The sequence below is a fragment of the Dama dama genome, chromosome 28 (genome assembly GCF_033118175.1).
Source record: "Dama dama isolate Ldn47 chromosome 28, ASM3311817v1, whole genome shotgun sequence".
Classification (NCBI taxonomy): Eukaryota; Metazoa; Chordata; class Mammalia; order Artiodactyla; family Cervidae; genus Dama; species Dama dama.
The window spans coordinates 9,445,697-9,470,120 of record NC_083708.1 but is presented as its reverse complement, the minus strand read 5'-3'; the positions used below and the strand labels follow the sequence as shown (position 1 = coordinate 9,470,120).

The following is a 24,424-nucleotide window of genomic DNA, read 5'->3' as shown; positions in this document are numbered from 1 at the left end:
ACCTGTGAGCTGGTCCCAGGCAACCAGAGGGACCACCAGAGGCAACCCTCTCCCCTGTCTTTGGAATGTACTTTTCTGCCTGCCGTTTCCATGGTAGGAGTTCTTTCAAGGGTGCAGCCTTGAGAGAGTAATGTGTAGCTGAGACCATCTGGACAGTGTACATGACTGACCCCCATGAAGGCTCTACATAAACTGTGATTCTGGCCGGTGGCTGTAGAGATCTACTGCTCTTGTGGCATGCAAGAAAAGCCTCACATGTAAGTTGCCTTGCTCAGGAAACCTGCCAACTGCCCATCTGGGTTGCTCTGCCCCTTTCTGCAGTCTCCCATTGCCCCCTGTGTACAGAGACCAATTTCAGATTTCATCTGGGGAGTTTCTGTGGTTGTGAACCAATAAGTAACCATCTCAACATAAACTGTTAATGGAATGTACTAATACCCCTTAACTTTCTAGAAAAAGATGAGAGGTTCTTATGATACAGAAGTAAATATTTCCATGCATTCTTAAAATCTGTATAATACTCTTAAAATTATTTTCTAATATATAAAATTTTCCTAAATTGCATTAAAAAGAATGAAATAATGCCATTTACAGTAACACAAATGGACCGACCAATTATCATACTAAGTGAAATAAGTCAGAGAAAGAAAGACAAATACCATACAATATCACTTATATGTAGAATCTAAAATATGACACAAATGAACTTATCTATGAAACAGAAAAATAGGCTCACAGACATACAGAACAGACTTGTGGTTGCAGAGGGGGAGAGGAAGTAGGGGAGGGATGTATTGGGCATTTGGGGTTAACAGATATAAACTATAATATATAGAATGGATAAGCAGTAAAGTCCTGCTAGGTAGCACAGGAAACTACATTTAATATCCTGTGATAACTCATAAAGGAAAACAATATGAAAAATAATTTATTAATATATATGTATTACTGAATCATTTTGTTTTATAGCAGAAACTAACTCAATATTGTAAATCAACTATACTTCAATAAAACAAATTATAAAAAATAAAATAAAATTTGGATAAGTTGTATGATTTTTAAAAATTTATTAATTGTGAACCTATCAGGTTTTTCCTTTGTCTTAAGAATGAATGATTTAATGACTCACTGCACATTTTTGGTATGCCAAGCTATAGTTAAGGAAATATAGCGACAGAAAAATTATAACAGAGAAGAACAAATATGACTCTATATTGGATCTGTGTCTTTAACTTTTGTTAAAGTTTCTAATGATTTTGCTATAAGTTAATCTATAAAAAAAAAAATGTTGCCTATAGACCAAAATACGATAGCCCATTTTCATGACTCTAACCTTTAAAGGTAAAGTGCTTTTCCATTCATACAGAGATAAAAAGTTGCAGAACAGAGAATAACATTTGTCTTGTTGAGGATTTATAGGAACACCATGAAACCAGACCTGTGGATGCTGCGAGAACAAAGGATTCCAACGCCAAGAAGTTTGCAACGACCAGCAACACTCCCTCCCCTTTCAGTAGAAAAGAAGCCTGAGCTCCACCTCAGGTAAGACGGTTCTTTGGGACACGAATCCAGCATCTTCCCTCACCTCATTGGCTTGCTATGCCGCGAGCAGTATGAGCTTGGACTGGTTGGCAGAGTTATGTGCGGCTGTCAGTCAACCTCATGTAAACAGCTGGACAGCTTTTTACTGAGTCACGTTTCATTACATGGGAAACTTCCTATATAGAATGCCCCAAGTGAAATCCAAGGAATGCATAAATATTCATTTTCTATAGTTTAATGAAATGATGAAGTAATCCTCCTAAAATTTTCAGCAATGAGAAGCTTTAGTATCAGAGTTCTGAACGTAATTTTGAGATTTAGGATTTAACTGGTTTTGAGAACTTGGAGAGGTCCCAAAGAGTAATAAAAATTAAACATGGTGGGAAAGCTGGCTCTTATGAGGGAAGGAATGAAAATACTGAAAATCAACCTGTGTGTGGTGCTTAAGGAGGCGTAGCTTTTACGAGAGGAGCTGAGTCCGGCAGCCTTTGCTCAGATGAGAGAACACAGCCCAGTTTCCTCTCAGGTCAAGGCAAGAACAAAGTACAGCTTTCTTTGCATTGTGTATCTTTCTAGCAGGCTCTGGGAAGACAAGATTACACCTGCCTCCTTCACCAGTGCAATCCCAGAGCTTAAGGAAGTGCTCAGTCCACAGTAAACTAGTAAATGTTAAATGAAAGGATGAGCTCTGGACTCGACTGGATTCATTTCAGTGACTTATTGAATGCTCCCTCTTACTCAACCCTTATCAGAAAAGAAAATTTCAGGAACCCCTAAAATACCTTTTACAGCAAGCTACAACTTTTATTTATAATTTTTACAAGGTTTGAGTTAAAACACAGAACTTCCTAACAAAAAATTCTAATGCCACTGAAGAAATTGGGTGATATCTGCATATCAAATGCAAATAGATGGGTAAAAAAGGATGGAACATAATTATAAGTATAGAGCAAGATCTCCAAAAACAAGCTGGGATTTCTACTCGAAAAATCAATCTTATGGATTTTCTTGGCTCAATAAACATTTACTGAATGAATGGACACATGAAGAATAAACAAGGAGGCAATGAATAAGTGGTGAGTCCTAACTGGCCTCTTTAGTTAGAAAAACAGGGGAAACAACCTTCTGGTACACTGTAGTGTTATTTAATATAATACAGTAATAAAAGTCTGAGCGTAAGGTGAAGGCTTGTGTAGAAAAAATATGCCCATAGAGTAAATCATTCAATAGTAGCAAAGACTGATGATGCTCTGCAATACACATAACAGTTTCCCCATATTTAGGAATATTTCCAAGGGAACTGTTAAGGCTTAAGATGCCAGAACAATTTAAAAAGAAAAAAACTGAAAATCTCCTTAAAAATTCTATACATTTTCTATGTATATAGTGTGGGGTTTCCTATTGCTGAGGATTATTATGTATCACAAGACACAAATGAGAAGAGCCCCCACCAGTTCATTTTCTCCATGCAAAGCTGTGACATTAAACAGACCTTTGTTCCAGAACGCACCACCAGTTTAATGAAAGGGACAGAGACAACTCCTCTTCACTGGAGATGTATTTGTAACAAAAGCAAAGGGGACCATATCTGTCAATTATTCCAACTGTTTCTAGCTACACTATCCAAGTTCATAAAATCTTATTAATCTGTGCTGATTATTTTTTCACACATAGCCTCATTTCCCCCCCTTCTTGGGAACTGTTTTCAGTAGCAAAAGCCACCAACTCATAGATATCATCCTAAAATTAGAGAAGCTACAGACTTGAGACATATGTGAACCCTCCCTTCCCCCCTCTTTTTGCTAATGGGCCATAACACTCCAACATACTGAACTCAATAGGGCCTCAGAATCCTTCTCAACACATTATTCTGTACAGACACCAAACCTGAGAGATAAGGCTCTTAACCATCCTTGAATTCAATAATAAATCAGGAAATTCACTTTTTCTGTTACATTTTAAATTTATTTATTCAACTACTAAGACATTTTTGTTTAAAAACCTGCTTATATACAAACAACGAATGAAAGAATTATATTATACCAAATAAATAAGGTGTTCCATACCATACGCATGTTTTATGTAATTTCCTCTCAAAACTTCACCACTTTCCCTGATAATTACCGAAACACAATTTAAGCAGAGCATTTTCATCTGGAATATTGCTCTCAATGTATACAGAAATCATTATTTCTTCTACATAACCAGAGATATGTAACTTGTAGATTAAAAAAAAAAAAATGCTAAGGGAATGTCCTCCAGAAAGATGATTCTAGAAAACTAGGTAGCAAGCCCCCAGTACTTATCATATCCTATCCTAAGGAATACTGAAGATGGACATGAGTTGAAAAGAAAACCAAATATAGAAAGCTGGTCAGATGTTCCTGAACCTGTCCGACCTTTTTGGGGACAACAATGTTTACTTGAAGGACCCTTGCAAGAGCTGCTTTTGGGTCCCCAGGTTAAGCCAGGCTAAAGGTACTTAATGTCCATTTGGTAGTGACCAACAGTTCATAAAATATCTCCCCTCCTAAACCTGGAAGATGCCAGAACAATGGAAAAAACAAGCTCAGGCATAGAAAAAGTCCCAATTTCCATGTGAATTAGCATCTGCCTTTTCACATGCTGATTCTGCAAGGCAGCTCATTTACAAATATATAAATAGCTGCAACTTTACTCCAGTCTCATTGAAAAACCAAGATGGCATCATGTGAGAGAAGCATCCCAGCATCTTTGGCTCACAGAGCAAAATGTAAGTGGAGATGAGCCAAGCTACTTGACACTTGCTGTCAGCTTAACCAGATCCCCTCCAGTTTCCTGCAGTGGAGGGACCAGAGTTCTCCTGTGCAGAGCTGGAGAATTAACTTACATTGATTGTCCAGCAGTTGCACAGTGATTCAGAGCCCAAAATCAAAAAATAAATTTCAAGTCATACATAGTACTTATTACCACACATACTCAAAAGAGAGTGGCACTGTCTAAATGTGGCAACAAGTTTTCCAATGTAGCTGCTTAAAATTGTCACTCCTATACTTTGGCCACCTGGCCAGAATTAGAGGGGTTTAAATCATCAGAAGGTGAGAGAGAACATGCATTTTAATTTTTGGAAAACGATTTATTGCCTTTCTTAAATTCATTAATTAAATTTATGTTTAAGAAACATCTAAAGCAATATATATGAAATATATGAGACACAAACTGACTCTTCTTTCCTCCATATGAACACCCAGACAGGGAGCTGTCAAGCCCTGAGGGTTTAATGCGTGCGTGTGAAGGCACTTTCAGGCTTAAGACACCCACGATAGCACAGGTCTGTAGAGTGACATCTGCTGAATTTCTCCAGCAGACAATCACCGTTACATTCCCTGATATCAAACTACCCTCTCTCTTATAGCCCTCTGATTTCTTACCAATTAATGAGCAGTTTACTTTTAAGGAACCATATCATTAAACCAAAAGTATCTAAAGGATCACAAAATAGAAAGTTTAAAAGAAAATTTTCTCAAGGAGTTAGGAACCTGGTTTACATGATACATCTGAGAATGGGCAACAAGATAATTAATGCTATTTCTCTTTGAGAATTTCAAAGCTGAGATTCTCAACAACTCTACCCAGTAACTCAAATATTAGAATACCCATCAGGAAGTGGAAACATCCATGTGTGTTTTCACACAAAAACATCTGTGTTGCATATTAAACCAAGCAAAATTTTATGCTTTATTCATTGCAGTGTAGTCATACACTGGAATGTTCATCTTGGACTCAAAGGCTGAATATCAGAACCATATATGTTCTATCTGCCTTCTTGATGACTCAGGCTTTCTGATTTACTCTGGATCCATCCTCCAGTTACCTATAGTCAACCATATGGTGAATTCTTGCCTTGTATAATTGCTGACCAATTGGCAATATTTAAAGGGAAAGTGATTCTTTTTAATCTCATTTATCAGAAGAAAAAGTATAATAAAGATAACTAACAATAAAAAAAGCCTGAGGTAAATCCATTTTGAAATAAGTATCAAGATCAAAACAAAAAAAAGAAAAAGTTTTTTTTATCCTACTATTTATACAGTATATACAATGAATACAGGCTAAATTCTTTTAATTTATCATAGAGCTTATCTCTATGCACGAAGCATGTGGAAATAAATATAATAAATATCAGTCTTTGTCTCTAAGTCTTCATTGGTCTTATGTTTCAAATTCACATTTTAAAATCTAATTTTGGTTAGTCTATTTAAACATAAATAATACTTTTTCAAAAATAGATTTAATTACTATTTTATAATAATCATGCCTCTATCTATACATGTAAATTAACACCACAGAACAAGATCAGTTTGCAAAGATTATTAAAAACCACAGTATAAAAACATCACATTTACTGCAGCATTCAAGTGATTGTGATACTGTCAAGATAATTTTTTTTAAACAAGTAATTTGGAATCTCTTTAGAGAGTAGTTTATGTAATATTAAAAAAACATTAAGAAAAATTATTGTTTTACTTACATGGTATCTCTAATAAGAAGTGAACTTCCCAATTTGAAACAGGTTTTATCACCTTCACAAAACATATGTCTTAGAGAAAAGCGCTCTCCTAGGTCAAAACCTGTGAAGTGTGACAAATGATTTAATCCAGCAGTTTTATTAAATATGGTAAACTCACAGAGATACTGATTTCTAAATAGGATTCTTTTGTAGTCATTATCTGCAGATTGATTATTTCAGGTTAAATCATAAATTTCTTGATTTCCATTTCCTCTCTTTAGGATATAGGAGGACAAAATATATCTCCAAAGATTCAAGTATTAATTTTCTTTGATCTAGGAATGATTCTAAATAAAAAATCAGAGTAGCTTATTGTACCAGCTCTGATAGCTAAAGACAGAAAACTAGTTAAATAAAAAGCACTATACCCATCCAATTGAAATCTAAGCAGCCTTTTTAAAAATATCATGCTTTAGAAAAATATATGTTCATGTGGGGAAATGCATGGATTTCAAATGCAGTTTATGGGTTATGATTACGTGTGCATGAGTCAGGGTGGAGGGAGGTGGAGAGAGAAAATGGAGGAGGAAAGGGAAAAAAGAAAGAGAAAGAAGGGTAGGTACGTTCCAAAATGAGTGCCATCGTCATATTGGGGTATTGAGATCTTCTTTTTCATACATTTTCTTTTCTTTATTTCTCATTTTCTACAATAGATACAATTTTTATAATTTCAAATAACTTTTGTTCTCCAAGAGGTTGAGCTGTTGGTCATTAGGTTAAACAATGTAGAATTCTGCTCTCAGAAATTTTTGTATATCATCTGCCTGCTTTGCTTTTAATTTATTGATATTGGTCTTATCATCTTAAATTACAATGTCAAGGAGTCATCTACAATACACAACATGTTTGGTTATAATTTTACACAAAAATGCTTCCTTGTGAAAGATTATCATGCTTACCTGAAACTTCAAGTTTATCTCTGTTGTCTTGTGTAAACTGGTGTCCCTCTGTTCTCAGTATAGGACATTGTTTTTCTATTAAAAAAAATATATTGAGAATTTTCAGTACATTGTCTATTGATTTTCTTTGAATAAATGTGAATCATTTAATACAGTCAGAAATGTAAGATAAAATGGAAAGAAATTAAATCCTTTTATTAAATTCTTTTTTAATGAGGATAAGAGTATTACCCATTTCATTGTGTGTTCTATGTGAAGTGTCTGGAATACAGACAATGCTTGTTAGTCTTAGCTATTGTTAGAATTTTATTGCTCTAATATTCTAATTGCTACAATATACTTGACAGTAGGAAATTAGCTAGCTTTAACATTGTTAAATTTTCATATTCAAAGTATATTCTAATATTAGAACAAGTGAACTACTACTATTTTAACACAACTTCTATTCAGGTTTTGGTATTAGCGATATTAAACTTTATAGCAGAAGGAGACGGCAATGGACTAAATGCGTCCCTCCCCAAATTCCTATGCTGAGGTCTTAATCCCCAGTGTGATGGTATTTGGAGGTGGGGCCTTTAGGACGTGATTAAGTTTGATGAGGTCATAGGGGTGCAACCCTCATGATGGGATTCATATCCTTTACAAAAACTGGAGAAATAGGAGTTCTTTCTCTCCACCTTGTGAGGAAATCAGGAAGAGGGCTCTCACAAGAACTTAGCCAGGTTGGCACACTGATCTAGTCTTAGTCTCCAGAACTGTGTTAAATAAATGTCTGTAGGTTAAGCTCCAAACCCTATGGTATTTTTGTTACAGCAGCCTTAAATAAGTTATTAAAATAAAACTAAAAAGCAAAAGCAGACTTCTGCCATAATAAAGTGGTCTATAATGAAAAATAAATGGAATAAAAATCATTGCTGCTGCTGCTAAGTCGCTTCAGTGTGTCCAACTCTGCGCGACCCCATAGACAGCAGCCCACCAGTCTCCTCCGTCCCTGGGATTCTCCAGGCAAGAACACTGGAGTGGGTTGCCATTTCCTTCTCCAATGCATGAAAGTGAAAAGTGAAAGTGAAGTTGCTCAGTCGTGCCCAACTCTTCGCGACCCCATGGACTACAGCCTACCAGGCTCCTCCATCCATGGGATTTTCCAGGCAAGAGAACTGAAGTGGGTTGCCATTGCTTTCTCCAAAAAATCACTGAGAAAATACTAAATATGTGTTGAGGCAATTAATGATGTTCAAAGAAATGATCAAGTTTGCTTCCACTCACAGTGGATTTATATATCCTGATATACTAATATAATAATATACATGTATACACTAATTTCTTATTACCTGGGGTATATTTAAAGTTAATTCAGACTATGGTGACTGCAAAAGTGACTATAAAGTGACTATAAAGAAAGCTGATTGCCGAAGAATTGATACTTTTGAACTGAGGTGTTGGAGAAAACTCCTGAACTGCAAGTTGATCAAACCAATCAATCCTAAAGGAAATCATTCCTGAATATTCATTGGAAGGACTGATGCTGAAGCTGAAAATCCAATACTTTGGCCACCTGATCCGAAGAACTGACTCATTGGAAAAGACCCTGATGCTAGGAAAGATTGAGGGCAGGAGGAGATGGGGACAACAGAGGATGAGATGGTTGGATGGCATCACGACTCAATGGACATGAGTTTGAGTAAACTCCGGGAGTTGGTGATGGACAGGGAGGCCTGGTGTGCTGCAGTCCTTGGTCCATGAGATCACAAAGAGTTGGACACGACTGAGTGACTGAGCTGACAGTGACTGCAGCCACAATATTAAAAGATGCTTGTTCCTTGGAAGAAAAGCTATGAGAAACCTAGACAGTTTAGTAAAAAGCAGAGACATCTCTTTGTTGACAGATGTCTATATAGTCAAAGCTATGGTTTTTCCAGTAGTCATGTATGGATATGAGAGTTGGACTGTAAAGAAGGGTTAGCACTGAAGAATTGATGCTTTTGAACTGTGGTGCTAGAGAAGACTCTTGAGAGTCCCTTGGGCAGCAAGGAGGTCAAATCAGTCAGCTCTAAAGGAAATCAACCCTGAATATTCATTAGGGCCGATGCTGAAGCTGAAGCTCCAGTACTTTGATCATATGATGCGAAGAGCAAACTCACTGGAAAAGACACTGATGCTGGGAAAGATCGAAGGCAGGAGGAGAAGGGGACGATGGAGGATGAGACGGTTGGATGGCAGCATCAACACAATGAACATGAGTCTGAGCAAACTCTGGGAGATAGTGAAGGAAAGAAATGCTTGGTGTGCTGCAGTTCAAATCAGACATGACTTAGTGACTGAACAACAAGATTCTAGGAAATTAATAGCCATTTCAGGTGTGATTGCAGCCAGTTTTTATAATATGCCAACTGTACAACTAGATAATTCTTAACCTAAATTGATGAAATATTTCGCCATCTTACAATCACAACCTTATTTTTCCAAAAATTCATGTTTTCTGAAATTCATGTTTGGGTTTAATAACCCCAAAGTTTTTATGACACAGAGATGAACTGCTGAAAATCAAACTGTGTCCTGCTCTATGGAAAGTGGAAACTACTGATTCTCCCGGTCAGCTGCTCAGCCTCTCAGTCCCTCACTTAACAAATGCATCGTAGACTTCAAGGGTGGTGACACGGCCTCAGAAGAATAAATCAAGTTATAAATAGAGCTACCACTTAATCAGAGGTATAAGATGTGACACACACAATTAAAACATATAGCGCTGAATAACTTTAAAGAATATTTAGCTACTTTGGAAACTCCTGTCTCAGAGATCTTAACATGATTTCAAGTCCTACATAATAACAAAACTGGATATTTTGTAAATGCTGCCCATTTTTTTTTAAAGAAAATTGAAGTCATATCCATTTTTATCTGAGTTCATCATCATTTTTATAAAAACCAAATATCCCATCAAGATCTCTGCACTGAAAACTAGATGGTGTTGCAGAGAGAAATTAAAGTCCTAAATAACTTAATGGATTAACCAAGTATTTAGACTGAAAGACTCAATATTGTTAAGATGTCAATTCTCAATTTTATCTCTAGGTGTAGTTCAGTACCAATTAAAATCCCAGCAGGCTGTGTGTGTATTCCTATGTGAGTGTGTGTGTGAAAACTGACAGGCTGATTCTCAAATTTAAGTGGAACTCCAGAAAAACTAGAATGGCTAAAACAAAACTGTAGAAGAACAAGCCAGAGGATCTACAATATTGTATACCAGGGATTTTTATAATGTAGTGCTGGTGCACATATAAATAAATCAGTAGAACAGAGAGTCCAAGCACAGACCTGTGCACATATGGTCTCCTGATTTACCACAAAAGGGCCAGTGCAGTTCCAATGGGAAAGGGATGGTCTTTTCAATCAATGATTCTGGATCAATTGGACATCAATGTAGAACAAAACTGAACCCTTACCTCACACCATGCACATAAATTAACTAGAGATTATCTTAGACATAAATGTGAAAGGTAAAACAATAAAGGACTACAGAAATATGTAAAATCTTAATGAACTGAGGGTAGAAAATATTCATTGATAGGGACACAGAAAGCACAAAAGGTTGATAAATTGGCCTTCATTGAAATCTTAATAATCAAAAGACAATGTTAAAAGAGTGAAAAGGCTATCCAGGGACTATTACAATATGTATTTCCAACAAAGGATCATATCCAGAACATACAAAGAATTTTCACAACTTGATTAGGAAAAGTTTGAAAACCCTATGATGATAGGTTTGAAAACCCTATGAAAAAAAAAAAAAAAACAACTAAACAGTTCACAAAAGAGAATATTCGTATTGCCAACCTGCACATGAAAAGGTGCTCAACACCTTTAGTAATCAGGGAAATGCAAAGCAAAATCACAGTGAGGCACCACTACATGGCTAAAAATTAAAGAACAGCACAAGTGCTAATGAGGATGTGGAGCAGGAAAGATCCCCTATGTTGCTGCTCATGGGAGTGGAAATCAGTACAACCACTTGAGAAGATTGGTAGCATTTCTTAAAGCTAAATAGTCATGAACTCTATGACCTGGAACATCAATAACTCAAGAAAAGGAGTACAGAAATAGTGTAAAAGGCTCTTTTAGAAGGGATATTCCTTACCACATTACTCATAAGCATCTGAAACTGGAAACAGCTAAATGTTCATTGACAAGAATAAATAAACAAATTGTGGTATATACAGTGAAAAAGTGTAGCAATAAAAAAGAATGAACCACTGCTATATGCAATGACCTGGATGAATTTCATAGATATAATAAGTGGAAAAAAATACCATTCTCCAAAGAATACAAACTTCAGAATTCCATTTATAGGAAGTTCAAGAGATTGCATGACTTATCTATATCAGAGTACTGGTTACCTTGGTAGGGTGTCAGCTGGGATGGGATCCAGGAAAGTCTTCTGGGGTACTGGAAAGTTCTATAATTGGATCTGAGTGACAGTTTCACAGATGTGTAAATACAGTATGCAAAAATTCACTGCACTGTGAACCTATATTTTGTGGACCTTTGTGTGAGTAATACCTCAACAAAGTGAGGAAAACAGCTTGTCTTTGAGAAAGCACTGTAAGCTAAAAGTAATTTTTATAAAACAAAACACCAAAATTGTGATCAAATTTTTTACAATGACTTTGAATGACTATATGACTATTGTAAATGAGGTTAACTTTAAATTCTTCACAGTGTATACAGGGAGACTCCAACAGATGATTGGCAAGCACATATCCAGACTATGGAAGGAACTTCCTACTATGATGCATTGGTAATGACTGGAAGGTATGTTAGCTTATTGCCAAGTTGGAAACAGTATATATCTTATTTAAATTCTTCTGCAGACTTAATGAATATATGATGATTCCAAGATAATACACCTGTCACTTTGAAGTAAATAAAATTGAACATTTCCAGTAATATTTATGAAAATGCTTTTCACTAAAGTCTTCAGTTTATAAAAATCAAATACAGCTTTATATCTCTAGTATATGTGCTCTGTTATGAAAAGCTGAACCAAAAAAATGAAAACTAAACGTTAAATTTAAGTGAAGTAAGTCAGTTCAGTTCAGTTCAGTCGCTCAGTCATATCTGACTCTTTGCGACCCCGTGAATCGCAGCACGCCAGGCCTCCCTGTCCATCACCAACTCCCGGAGTCCACCCAACCCATGCCCATCGAGTCGGTGATGCCATCCAACCATCTCTTCCTCTGTCGTCCCCTTCTCCTCCTGCCCCCAATCCCTCCCAGCATCAGGGTCTTTTCCAATGAGGCAACTCTTCACATGAGGTGGCCAAAGTATTGGAGTTTCAGCTTCAGCATCAGTCCTTCCAATGAACACCCAGGACTGATCTCCATTAGGATGGACTGGTTGGATCTCCTTGCAGTCCTAGGGACTCTCAAGAGTCTTCTCTAACACCACAGGTCAAAAGTATCAATTCTTCGGCACTCAGCTTTCTTCACAGTCCAACTCTCACATCCATACAGGACCACTAGAAAAACCATAGCCTTGACCAGACGGACCTTTGTTGGCAAAGTAATGTCTCTGCTTTTTAATATGCTATCTAGGTTGGTCATAACTTTCCTTCCAAGACTAAGCGTCTTTTAATTTCATGGCTGCAGTCACCATCTGCAGTGATTTTGGAGCCCAAAAAATAAAGTTCTGACACTGTTTCCACTGTCTCCCCATCTATTTCCCATGAGGTGATGGGAGCAGATGCCATGATCTTAGTTTTCTGAATGTTAAGTTTTAAGCCAACTTTTTCACTCTCATCTTTCACTTTCATCAAGAGGCTTCACTTTCAGTCAGACAAAGACAAATATCATGATATCACTTTATATGTAGAATTTAAAAATATGATACAAACGAGCATATTTACAAAACAGAATTGACCCACAAATATAGAAAACAAACTTCTACAGTTACCAACAGGGAAAGTTGGGGAGAGATAAATTAGAAGTTTGGGATTAATATATAAACACTACTATATATAAAATGGATAAACATCAAGGACCTACTATATAGCACAGGGAACTATACCCAGTATCTTATAATAACCTATAATGGAAAAGAATCTGAAAAAGAAATACGACTTTTCTGTACACCTGAAACTAACACAATATTGTAAGTCAACTATATTTCTGTTGAAAATAAAACAACTAAAAAAAAAAAGAAAATAAAACAACTAAATGCTAATTCCTTGGGTATAAGACTCATGGTACAATAAGCTGAATGCATGGGTCTCATGGTTCATTGCATATAATGGCAATACAATAGAAGTGGATATAAAAAGTTGGATATGTTAATTTCTTTAAGCAATGACACATTTTAATATAAATTAAATCATACTTTTGGGGTAAATGTGCATGTATCTTGAAGAACTACTGATAAGACCCAAATATCCAAGCATCCTATCAGGTAGACAGGAGAATTTAGGCAGGGGTAGTGTTTCAAAGGAGAAGGCAATGGCACCCCACTCCAGTACTCTTGCCTGGAAAATCCCATGGACGGAGGAGCCTGGTGGGCTGCAGTCCATGGGGTCGCGAAGAGTTGGATACGACTGAGCGACTTCACTTTCACTTTTCACTGTCATGCATTAGAAGGAAATGGCAACCCACTCCAGTGTTCTTGCCTGGAGAATCCCAGGGACGGGGGAGCCTGGTGGGCGCCGTCTATGGGGTTGCACAGAGTCTGACACGACTGAAGCGACTTAGCAGCAGCAGCAGCATTTCAAAGGCTCGTGGTAACCTTCTAAAAGTGATTAGTAAAAATTCACCACAAAAGATGCACTACTTAGGGGTCCTTAATCAACAGACCTTTTCAAATGTTAGTGCAGAAGTCTTTGACAGATTTATCTTAAGACGCGGTTGGTGGTTGTCAGACCCCGTTTCCACCTGACTTAGCTTGCAGGACCCGGGCAGTTCATAGGGTTGTAAGCATACTGCAAGGGGGTAAAGCACCAGACAGGAAGGCTAGGTCGAATTTGGGAAAGATTATCTGATTTCATCAAGATTACCTACAAAAATTACATATATTTTAAAAAGATTTTTATCCTTCTCTTCCTCTAAAAATTAGAAACCTGAGGGCCCGAGAGCAAGTCGTTTAAGAGAGAAGTTATGTGACTTGCCCCCAGATCACACAGTGACTTGATGGCAGTGATGAAACAAAACTCATTTCCCACATCCTTGCTTTTTCCTCTGTACTGTACATGCTTCTCAAAATCACATTCCAAACAAACTAACAGAGTACCTATGATATTCTTCTCATTATTTAGTAGAAATGTATTTTGTCCTCGTTCTCAGTTTGAAACATGTGCTTGAAAAATATCACTTGTTCCCTTAATCTCTAAATCCTTCTCCTTGTTCTCACCTGCTGACTTGGCCTCCTATTCAACTGGTAAGCGTTCTAGTCCAGAAACTAGATCACATGCCTTTCGAAACATATTTTGCCTATCATTGCTCTGGTCTTTCCACGCCCACTTATATGTAAAAGTCGTCAGTTTGGTATTCATGAAAGGCAGTTTGTATTCCTTCTTTCTCCTCTCAAATAGCACAGGGATGGAAGGGATTACATGGGAGCAATGTGTGCGATGTGAGAAGGGAAGGAAGGCATTAGCTGCCTCCTGACGAACTGCAACATGTCTCTCTCTTGTCTGTTTTGACTGCTTCATTTTTTCTATTTCTTCATATCCTCAGGAGTACACATACTGTGTTATGGAATTGTGTGTGTTAGTTGCTTAGTCGTTCCGACTCTTTACAACCCCGTAGACCACATCCCACCAGGCGCCTCTGTCCATGGGATTATCCAGACAAGAACACTGGAGTGGGTTGCCACCTCCTTCTCCAAAGGGAACTATAGAAAGAAAGAAAGTGAAGTTGCTCAGTTGTGTCTGACTCTTCATGACCCTATGGACTGTAGCCTACCAGGCTCCTCCATCCATGGAATTTTCCAGGCAAGAGTACTGGAGTGAGTTGCCATTTCCTTCTCCAGTATTATGGAATTATTACCTCTATAATCACAGTTAAGTCAGCCCAGTTTCACAAGCGTTCTGTTTATCACTCTTCTTTTTTAACTGAGGTATAGTTGATGTACAATGTTATATGTTTCAAGTGTGCAACATAGTTGTATAATTTTTAAAGCTTATACTCCATTTATAGTTATTATAAAATATTGGCTATATTCCAAGCACCACTGCTTATACTTGTAGCATATTTTATTCATAATAGTTTGTACCTTTTAACCTCCTGCCCCTATGTTACCCCCTCTCCCCGCTGGTAACCGCTAGTTTGTTCTTTACATCTGTGGGTCTGTTTCTTTTTTGTTACATTCAGTAGTTCATTTTGCTTTTTAGATTCCATCTTTCTCCGTCTGACTTATGGGCTTCCCAGGTGGCAGAGTGGTAAGGAATCTGCCTGCCAATGCAGGAGATGCAGGTTTGATCCCTGGGTACAGAAGATTCTCCAGAGCAGGAAATGGAAACCGGCTCCAGTATTACTGCCTGGAGAATCCCACGGACAGAGGAGCCTGGCAGGCTACAGTCCATGGGGCATATCATTTAGCATAATACCCTCCAAGTCCATGCATGTTGTTGCTAATGGCAAAATTTCATTCTTTTTTATGGCTGAGTGTTCCATTGTGTGTGTGTGTGTATGTGTGTGTGTGTGTGTGTGCCTGCTTTATCTTTCATTCTTTATCCATTGATGGACACTGAGGTGACTTCCAAATCTTGGCTACTGTAAACCATGCTGCTATGAATATTGAGGGGCATGTATCTTTTCAAATTAGTGGGGTTTTTTCACATATATACCCAGGTGTGGAATTGTTGGGTCATGTGGTAGCTCTACTTTTAGTTTTTTGAGGAACCTCCACACAGTTTTCCACAACAACTGCAACAAGTTACATTCCCACCAACAGTGTACCAAGGTTCCCTTTTCCCCACACCCTTGCCAACATTCGTCACGTGTGGTCTCTTTGGGGGCAGCCATTCCGACAGGTGTCTCTTGTTTTCTAACATGTATTGAGGAAAGTTGTTCTCTTTACCTTTACTGACAAAACTCATGATGCAACATTTGTCTCAGGATTACAGTTGAAGAGATGAACAGAAATTTACCACAAATGTAGAACTAGCTTGTATTTTTTTCATAAATGGATCAAAATAAGAACTTTCAGGTGCTTTGCATTTTTTTTAAGGCTGACAGACTTCCTATTGACAGAGGCCTTTCCTTTGATTGTCACTAGTTGTCCTTAGGACCCCTGTACACTATACTTTGCTAATACCTATGATAACGGATTATGGAGTATCCTAGGTTGGGAGCGAAACAGTGGTTAACAAAAAGAGGTAACAAACATCAGACCAGAATATAACCAAAGAAATATGGAGGAGTGACCAAACAAGAAAAAAACTACAACACAACTATTTTAACAAAGAGGTAACAAAGGGGTCACAGAACCTTCACTGTTTATTTTTTGTCCAGAGCTGTTCCTCCAAAGGAGAATACTTGGTTAGAAGCTATAATCTTTATTTAAAAATTCTGAAGCTTTATTTAATAACTGTGGTTAGGAGCCATAATCTTTATTTGATAACTGTGAAGCTTTCCAGCACTTTAAAAATTGAGGAGTTACAAAGTACATTTATCAGCAGTAGGACTTGTGTGTGTGCGTGTGTGTGTGTGTGTGTGTGTGTGTATGTGAAAGTCATTCAGTTGTGTCTGACTCTGCAAACCCACCGACTGTAGCCCGCCAGGATCCTCTGTCCACGGAATTCTCCAGACAAGAATACTGGAGTGGGTAACCATTCCCTTCTCCAGGGGATCTTCCTGACCCAGGGAATCTTCTTGACCCAGGGATCGAACCCAAGTCTCCTGCACTGCAGACAGATTCTTTACCCCGTCTGAACCACCAGGGAAAGACTCTTAACCTAGTACCATATTGAACATGAGAAATTCTTCAAAACATAAAATAAAATTCTCTATATAATAGCATATCTCCTCGCCTTGTTTTCTGTTTTTATTACTTTTGATGATAATTTAGCACACTTCCCTGAGATTAAGGAGCGTGTGTGCGTGAGGTCCCTTCAGTTGCGTCTGACTCTTTGCGACCCCATGGACTACAGTCCACCAAACTCTTCTGCCCATGGGATTCTCCAGGCAAGAATATTGGAGCGGGTTGCTGTTTCCTCCTGCAGGGGATCTTCCTGACCCAGGGACAGAACCAGTGTCTGTTACTTCTCCTGCATTGGCGGGCGGGTTCTTTACTACAAGCGCCTGGTGGCTCAGATGGTAAAGAATCCACCTGCAATACGGGAGACCCGGGTTTGATCCCGGGGTTGGGAAGATCCCCTGAGAAGGGAAAAGCTACCCACTCCAGTATTCTTGCCTGGAGAATCCCATGGGCAGAGGCACCTGGCAGGCTACAGTCCATGAGGTTGCAAGGAGTTGGACACGGCTGAAGCCACTTAGAACAGTACGTCACAGAGCCAACGGGGAAGCTCCTAGATTAAGGAGAGTGGGGGAGAAAGGGGAGCTGTAGGATACATGAGCTTCTATCATAGAGGAATGTTCTAAGAAAGTGATTAAAGCCAGTCTGGAGCTAATGCATGCGATATATATTTGTTAATACAAGTCTCTTCCCCACCGTTGTTTGACAACTGAGCTGAAACAGCCACATTCAAATTGTTTACCTGCTGTGTGAAAACAGTCAAGTATGCCTTATAATCTCAACATAATGGTAATACTGACCAAAGAATATGAAGCCACTAATTCTGAATAGCTTCAGGATTTTAATTTTCAAGGTGTTATTGAATCTCTCTGTATTATTCTTGATTCCACCCCAACTGAGCCAATATTGCAAGTCACCTTGAAGTACTCCATTGAGTTCAGTAAAGCAATTAAAAGACTCGAATGAGCCTTCGTATATTTAACAGCAGACTGTTGACAACTTCACAGGCTCCAGAGCTGACATCCTAGCCTCTCCCTCAGATTTGTTATATTTTATTTTTAGCTGTAATCACTTCCCTCCGGTAAATGGCTAGTGACCACACGCACAGGTCTGCACATGAGGAAACTAAAAAGGGGAGCTTGCGCGTGAATCAGACACACAGGCAGGAGAGGAGCCCCTGGCAGGCCAGGCTCGGGATGCCATCCTCGCCAGCAATCCTCCCCGCAGGCTGTGCTGACGCTTTCAATTAATGCAAATGATACTTTCAATCAAGTAACTTCCACGGCAAGTTAGGGTGAGTTGTTTCAGAGCACCTCCTACCAGACAGTCTGATAAAATCAACTCTTCATCTTTAGTCATTTCCCTCCATGCTTCAAGTTACATAAAGCTTACTAGACTTATGATCAACTTGGAATTCACACCCAGGAAAATCTTTCAGAAAGATTAATTTGGTAGAGTAAATTGAGCCAGAACATATGCATTCCAATTGCCCCATATACAGTCAGTCAGTCAGTCAATTCACTTGCTCAGTCGTGTCTGACTCTGCGACCCCATGAATGGCAGCATGCCAGGCCTCCCTGTCCATCACAAACTCCCGGAGTTTACTCAAACTCATGCCCATCGAGTCGGTGATGCCATCCAGCCATCTCATCCTCTGTCGTCCCCTTCTCCTCCTGTCCTCAATCCCTTCCAGCATCAGGGTCTTTTCCAATGATTCAACCCTTCTCATGAGGTGGCCAAAGTACTGGAGTTTCAGCTTCAGCACCAGTCCTTCCAATGAACACCCAGGACTGATCTCCTTTAGGATGGACTGGTTGGATCTCCTTGCAGACCAAGGGACTCTCAAGAGTCTTTTCCAACACCACAGTTCAAAAGCATCAATTCTGTGCTCAGCTTTCCTCACAGTCCAACTCTCACACCCATACATGACCACTGGAAAAACCACAGCCTTGACCAGATGGCCCTTTGTTAAGGTAACCCTGATTAAAGAACTGGGATAGCAAAGTACAAAAGCATCACAGTCAGGCAAATCCCAAGCTGGGGGAGCTTCCGTTCTGCAAGATGATTACGTTCTAGAGATCCGTAGCCAACAACGCTGTACTATACCCGTACAAGTGTGGGGCTCCCTGGTGGTTCAGTGGTGAAGAATCTGCCTGCCAATGCAGGAGACACGGGTTCCATCCCTGATCCAGGAAGATCCCGCACGCCACGGAGCAATAGCTCCATGTGCTACAACTACCGACTTTGTGCTCTGGGGCCTATGATCTGCAGCTACTGAGCCCACGCGCCACAAGTACCGACGCCCACGCGCCTGGAGCCTGAGCTCTGCAGCAGGAGAAGCCTCTACAACGAGGGTCTCGTGCACCGCAACTGCGGAGCGGCCCCCCAGCCACGACTAGGAAAAACCCTTTGCAGCAACGAAAGCCCAGCAGAGTCAAAAATCAATATGTAATAATACATTTTAAAAATAAATAAATGGAAGGTCACATCAGCTATAAAAATAAAGAAATGTGTTACCGGGGTAGAGCTCATGTTAAATGTTCTTATCCCTCCAAAAAGAGTTATTAAAGTGTAAATTAATAAGTAAACAAATAAAAAAGAAAAGGAACCTGGCAGCATAAGCTGAGGAAAGAAGAGACAATTATCAAAAAGGTGAGTGTTTCTTTATTTTCCTAAAACATATGGCATTAGATTCACCTGGGAAGCTGGTTAAAAATGTCAATTACTGAATTCCGCCCCAGGCTGCCCTGCATCACAGGTGTCTCTGAAGTGGGACTAGGGAATCAATACTCCTAGAATAAGATGATCCTTATTCACACTAAAACTGGAAAACCATTTGTGTAGATCCTTCAGATCATCATCAGGAATACTTATTATACACTAGCATGTGCCTGGAAACTGATTCATTCTCCTTTCTAGCCAAAAAAGTCCTATCCCCTCTGATGAAGTAATTACTTGCATTACCTGCTATGTCTCTTTAAAATGAATAGACATTAAAAAAATTCAGGAGAGTAGCAACATTATCTGAATAAACTCCCTGCCCTGTGTACTTCTTTTTGCCATGAGTCATTCCTGATTTTTCTGATAAAAGAAAGTGCTTCCCCTACCCCAAAAACATATGAGAGACACAGGATGTCCTTCATACGGTGTTAGCATATTCAAACTCCCATGTAGATTATTTTATGAAATGTACCTCCTGCCAAATTAGTGAAAAATCATAAAGACAAAATATTCAAGAGACTCAGATGTGTTATATCTTTATAAGAGATTGTTATAAAAGTCTCAAAAGTCTCTACTGAGGTGTATTATAAACCTGTATATACCTTGTTAGCCAAAATTCTGAAAGAAATATTCGAAAGAGTAAGCACAAGACAGCTCATAGTCCCAGGACATATCATCATGTGTGACTATTGTCAGAATCCATCACGTGTAGTCATTTGCACAGAAGGCAAACCAGAGCTTCTCTTTGTTTAACAAATGGCTTTTCAGTATGTCTAGTTAAACTTTATAATATACAGTGCATCTAGTTCAGTAACTTACACATACTCAATGTTCAAGAAAAGGTTTCCAAATTAGCCACTTGATCATTTTTAAAAATCAGAGATGGAAATAAATGTTTCAAATTGCCTTCAAATCCTTTGGAAATATTTATGAGGTTGATAATTTAACAACTGCAAGTAAATATTAGGGCTTCCCTGATGGCTCAGTGGTAAAGAATTAACCTGTCAATGCAGGAGTCATGGGTTCGATTCCTCAGTTGGGAAGATCCCCTGGAGAAGAATATGGCAACCCATTCCAGTATTCTTGCCTGGGAAATCCCATGGAAGCAGAGCCTGGCAGACTACAGTCCATGTGGTTGCAAAAGAATCGGACACAACGCACGCAGCCACTTAATAACAACAATTATCTATTTAGGTCAAAAAGTACTCTCAAGACTGTTATTTTCCTGTTCACTTCATCTGAGACACTACAAAACTGACATATAATTAAGCTATGTTTCTTTTCTATTTTAGTCTGTTTTCACTTTTCCCTAATTAACATTAGAAATGTCCCTTAATACTAACTGGGAATGAGTTTCCATATTAAAATCTGAATAATTTAAGTAACTCATTTAAAGGTGAAAGGGAGAAATAGACACACGGATACACAATGCATACTTATATTTATAAATATCAATGAGATAAACAAAAGCTATTACGACTAATACATATATTGAAAAATGTAAATTTAAGCATTCTCAATGTGTGACTTGAAGGTCAATGGGGAAAACAATAAATTCTTATCTATTTTTTACTTGTAGATTTAATCTATGTCCTCTTCGACCATAGTAAGATTTACTTCAATAATTTTTTAAAATAAAGACTATAAAGAACATTTGGTGACTGAACACAAAGGTGACCTGGATACCTGGCTTGTCCCTGCTCATCACGGAAGCAGAAACAGGAAGCAGGAACGTTGCTGCCCAGAACCAAAGCTTCCAAGAGTCAGCGAGCCTCATGGCGCCTCTGAACCATGGGGGCTAGTAGCCACAGATCTGCAACAGAACAAACCGTCTGAATTGAGCTAGTGTATGCAGTTCCTTCCATTATTATCCCCAGAAAATCTTCAGCACCAAGGAGAACACAATAGATTTTTACATATATATAATTATGTAATTGGATATCTGATTATATATAATTTGCTGTTGCTGTTCAGTTGCTCAGTCATGTACAAATCTTTGAGACCCCATGGACTGCAGCACATCAGGCTTCCCTGTCCATCACCATCTCCTGGAACTTGTTCAAACTCATGTCCATTGAGTTGTTGATGCCATCCAACCATCTCATCCTCCGTCGTCCCCTTCTCCTCCCACCTTCAATCTTTCCCCAGCATCAGGGTCTTTTCTAATGAGTCAGCTCTTTGCATCAAGTGGCCAAAGGACTGGAGCTTCAGCTTCAGCATCAGTCCAGTCCTTCCAATGAATATTCAGGGTTGATTTCCTTTAAGATTGACTGGTTTGATATCTCTGCAGTCCAAGGGACTCTCAAGAGTCTTCTCCAACACCACAGTTCAAAAGTATCAATTCCTCAGTGCTCAGCCTTCTTTAAGGTCCAGCTCTCACATCCATACGTGATACTGAAAAAGCCAGAGCTTTGACTACATAGACCTTTGTTGGCAAAGTAATGTCTCTGCTTTTTAATATGCTGTCTACGTTTGTCATAGCTTTTCTTATAATTAGACACTATATATTAATGTAGACTTTAGTATGCATGAAAAAGCTCTGAAAATATTTTCAGATTAGTTCCTATTTATTAATGTCCATACAGCCTCTTATTTCTCTTCTTTGAAATCTTTTTAAAACCACTCCACATACAGTGATTTGCATATATATCTTTATGGGGTTGGTGGGGAGTGTGGCAAGGGGGCTTCCCTGGCAGCTCAGATGGTAAAGAATCTGACTGCAGTGCAGGAGACCTGGGTTTGATCCCTCAGTCAGAAAGATCCCCTGGAGAAGGAAATGGCTACCCACGCCAATATTCTTGCCTGGAGAATTCCATGGACAGAGGAACCTGGTAAATGCACATATTGAAATTTACCATCATAACCATTTTTAAGAGTATAGTTCAATGGCATTAAGCACTTCACACTTCATACTTACCACCACCATCCATAACTTTTCATCTTGCAAAACTGAAACTCTGTATCTATTAAACAATAACTCATCATTTCTCCCACCCCCAGCCCCTGGCAACCACCATTCTGTTTTCTGTTTCTACGAATTTGACTGCCCTAAGTCACATATATGGGGAATCATGTTGTATTTATCTTTTTGTGACTTTATTTCACTTGGTATAATGTCCTCAAATTTCAATTATGTTGTGGCATGTGTCAGTATTTTCTTCCTTTTTAAGGCTGAATAACATTCCACTCTATGTACATACCACATTTTGTTTATTCATTCCTACATTGAGAGACACTGGGTGCTCCCATCTTTTAGCTATTGTTAATAAAGCTGCTATGAACATGAATGTGCAAAAATCTGTTCAAGTCCCTGCTTTCAATTCTTTTGGGTACATACTCAGAAAAGGTCATATGATAATTCGACTTGTAATTTTCTGAGGAACTGTCATACTGTTTCCCTTAGCAGCTGCAACGTTTTACATTTCCACCAAACGTGAACCATGGTTCTAATTTCTCCAATCCTTGTCAACATTATTAGTTTCTGGTTTTTTGCTTTGTTTCATTTTTTTGCCTTTAAAAAAAAAAATAGCAATCATCCTAATGGGTGTAAGATGGTATCTCATTGTGGTTTTCATTTTCCTGAGGATTAGTGATTTGAACATCTTTTACCTGCTATTGACTTCCCTGGTGACTCAGAGGGTAAGGCGTCTGCCTGCAAGGCAGGAGACCTTGGTTCGATCCCTGGGTTGGGAAGATCCCGTGGAGAAGGAAATGGCAACCCACTCCAACTCTTTTGCCTGGAGAATCCCATAAACGGAGGAGTCTGGTGGGCTACAGCCCACGGGGTCGCAAAGAGTCAGACACGACAGCGATTTCACTTTCTTTACGTTTCTTTCTATCTGCTATTTGTATATCTTCTTTGGCTAAATGTCTATCTAAATCCTTTGCCCAGTTTTAATCCAGTTTTTTTTGTTTTTGTTGCATTGTAGAAATTCTTCGTATATTTTGAAAATTAATCCCTCATCAGACATGCATGTTTGCTCAGTCACTTCAATCATGTTCGACTCTCTGTGACCCCATGGATTGTAACCCACCAGGCTCCTCTGTCCATGGGATTCTCCAGGAAAGAATACTGGAATGAGTTGCCGTTTCCTTCTCCTTACTTTGCTTACAAAGGTCCATATAGGCAAAGCTGTGGTTTTTCTAGTAGTCATGTACGGATGTGAGAGCTGGACAATAAAAAAAAAGGCTGAGCACCGAAGAACTGATGCCTTCGAACTGCAGTGCTTCCCAGCACTGCAGACTCTTGACAGCAAGAAGATCAAACCAGTCCATCCTAAAGGGAATCAACCCTGAATATTCATCGGAAGGACTGATGCTGAAGCTGAAGCTCCTGTTCTTGGGTCACTTGATGGGAAGAGCCAACTCACTGGAAAAGACTCTGATGCTGGGAAAGATTGAAGGCGGGAGGAGAAGGGTATGACAGAGGATGAGATGGTTGGATGGCATCACTGACTCAATGGACATGAGTTTAAGCAAACTCTGGGAGACAGTGAAGGACGGGAAGCCTGGCCTGCTTCAGTCCAAGGGGTCTCAAAGAGTCAGACACGACTGAGTGACTGAACAACAACAAATACATGGAAACAGACTGCAAGTGAAGATATAATGGCCCTCTCAGTATATTTAATTGCAGTGTTATTAGCACAGCTATTGTAAGAGTTTTAAATATACAAATCATAGTACACCATTTTTGCCATAATTCAAAGTTTATTCAAGTCAAACAGAAAAGAATGCATGGCACCAAAGGCTAGAT

The 24,424-nt window shown here is 38.8% G+C and overlaps 1 protein-coding gene across 1 annotated transcript in view; it reads right to left on the bottom strand.

Moving 5' to 3' along the window:
• The window catches only part of COL19A1 (collagen type XIX alpha 1 chain), a 413,337-nt gene extending 391,889 nt beyond the window's left edge, over positions 1–21,448 (bottom strand). Inside the window, exons 1-4 of the mRNA XM_061131525.1 lie at positions 21,358–21,448; positions 19,235–19,357; positions 6,991–7,065; positions 6,053–6,152 (exon numbers count right to left, since the gene is read on the bottom strand). Coding sequence (XP_060987508.1) covers positions 6,053–6,152; positions 6,991–7,065; positions 19,235–19,357; positions 21,358–21,448 — 389 coding nt within the window. The remainder of the gene's footprint in view (positions 1–6,052; positions 6,153–6,990; positions 7,066–19,234; positions 19,358–21,357) is intronic.
• Between the last annotated feature and the right edge of the window lie 2,976 nt (positions 21,449–24,424).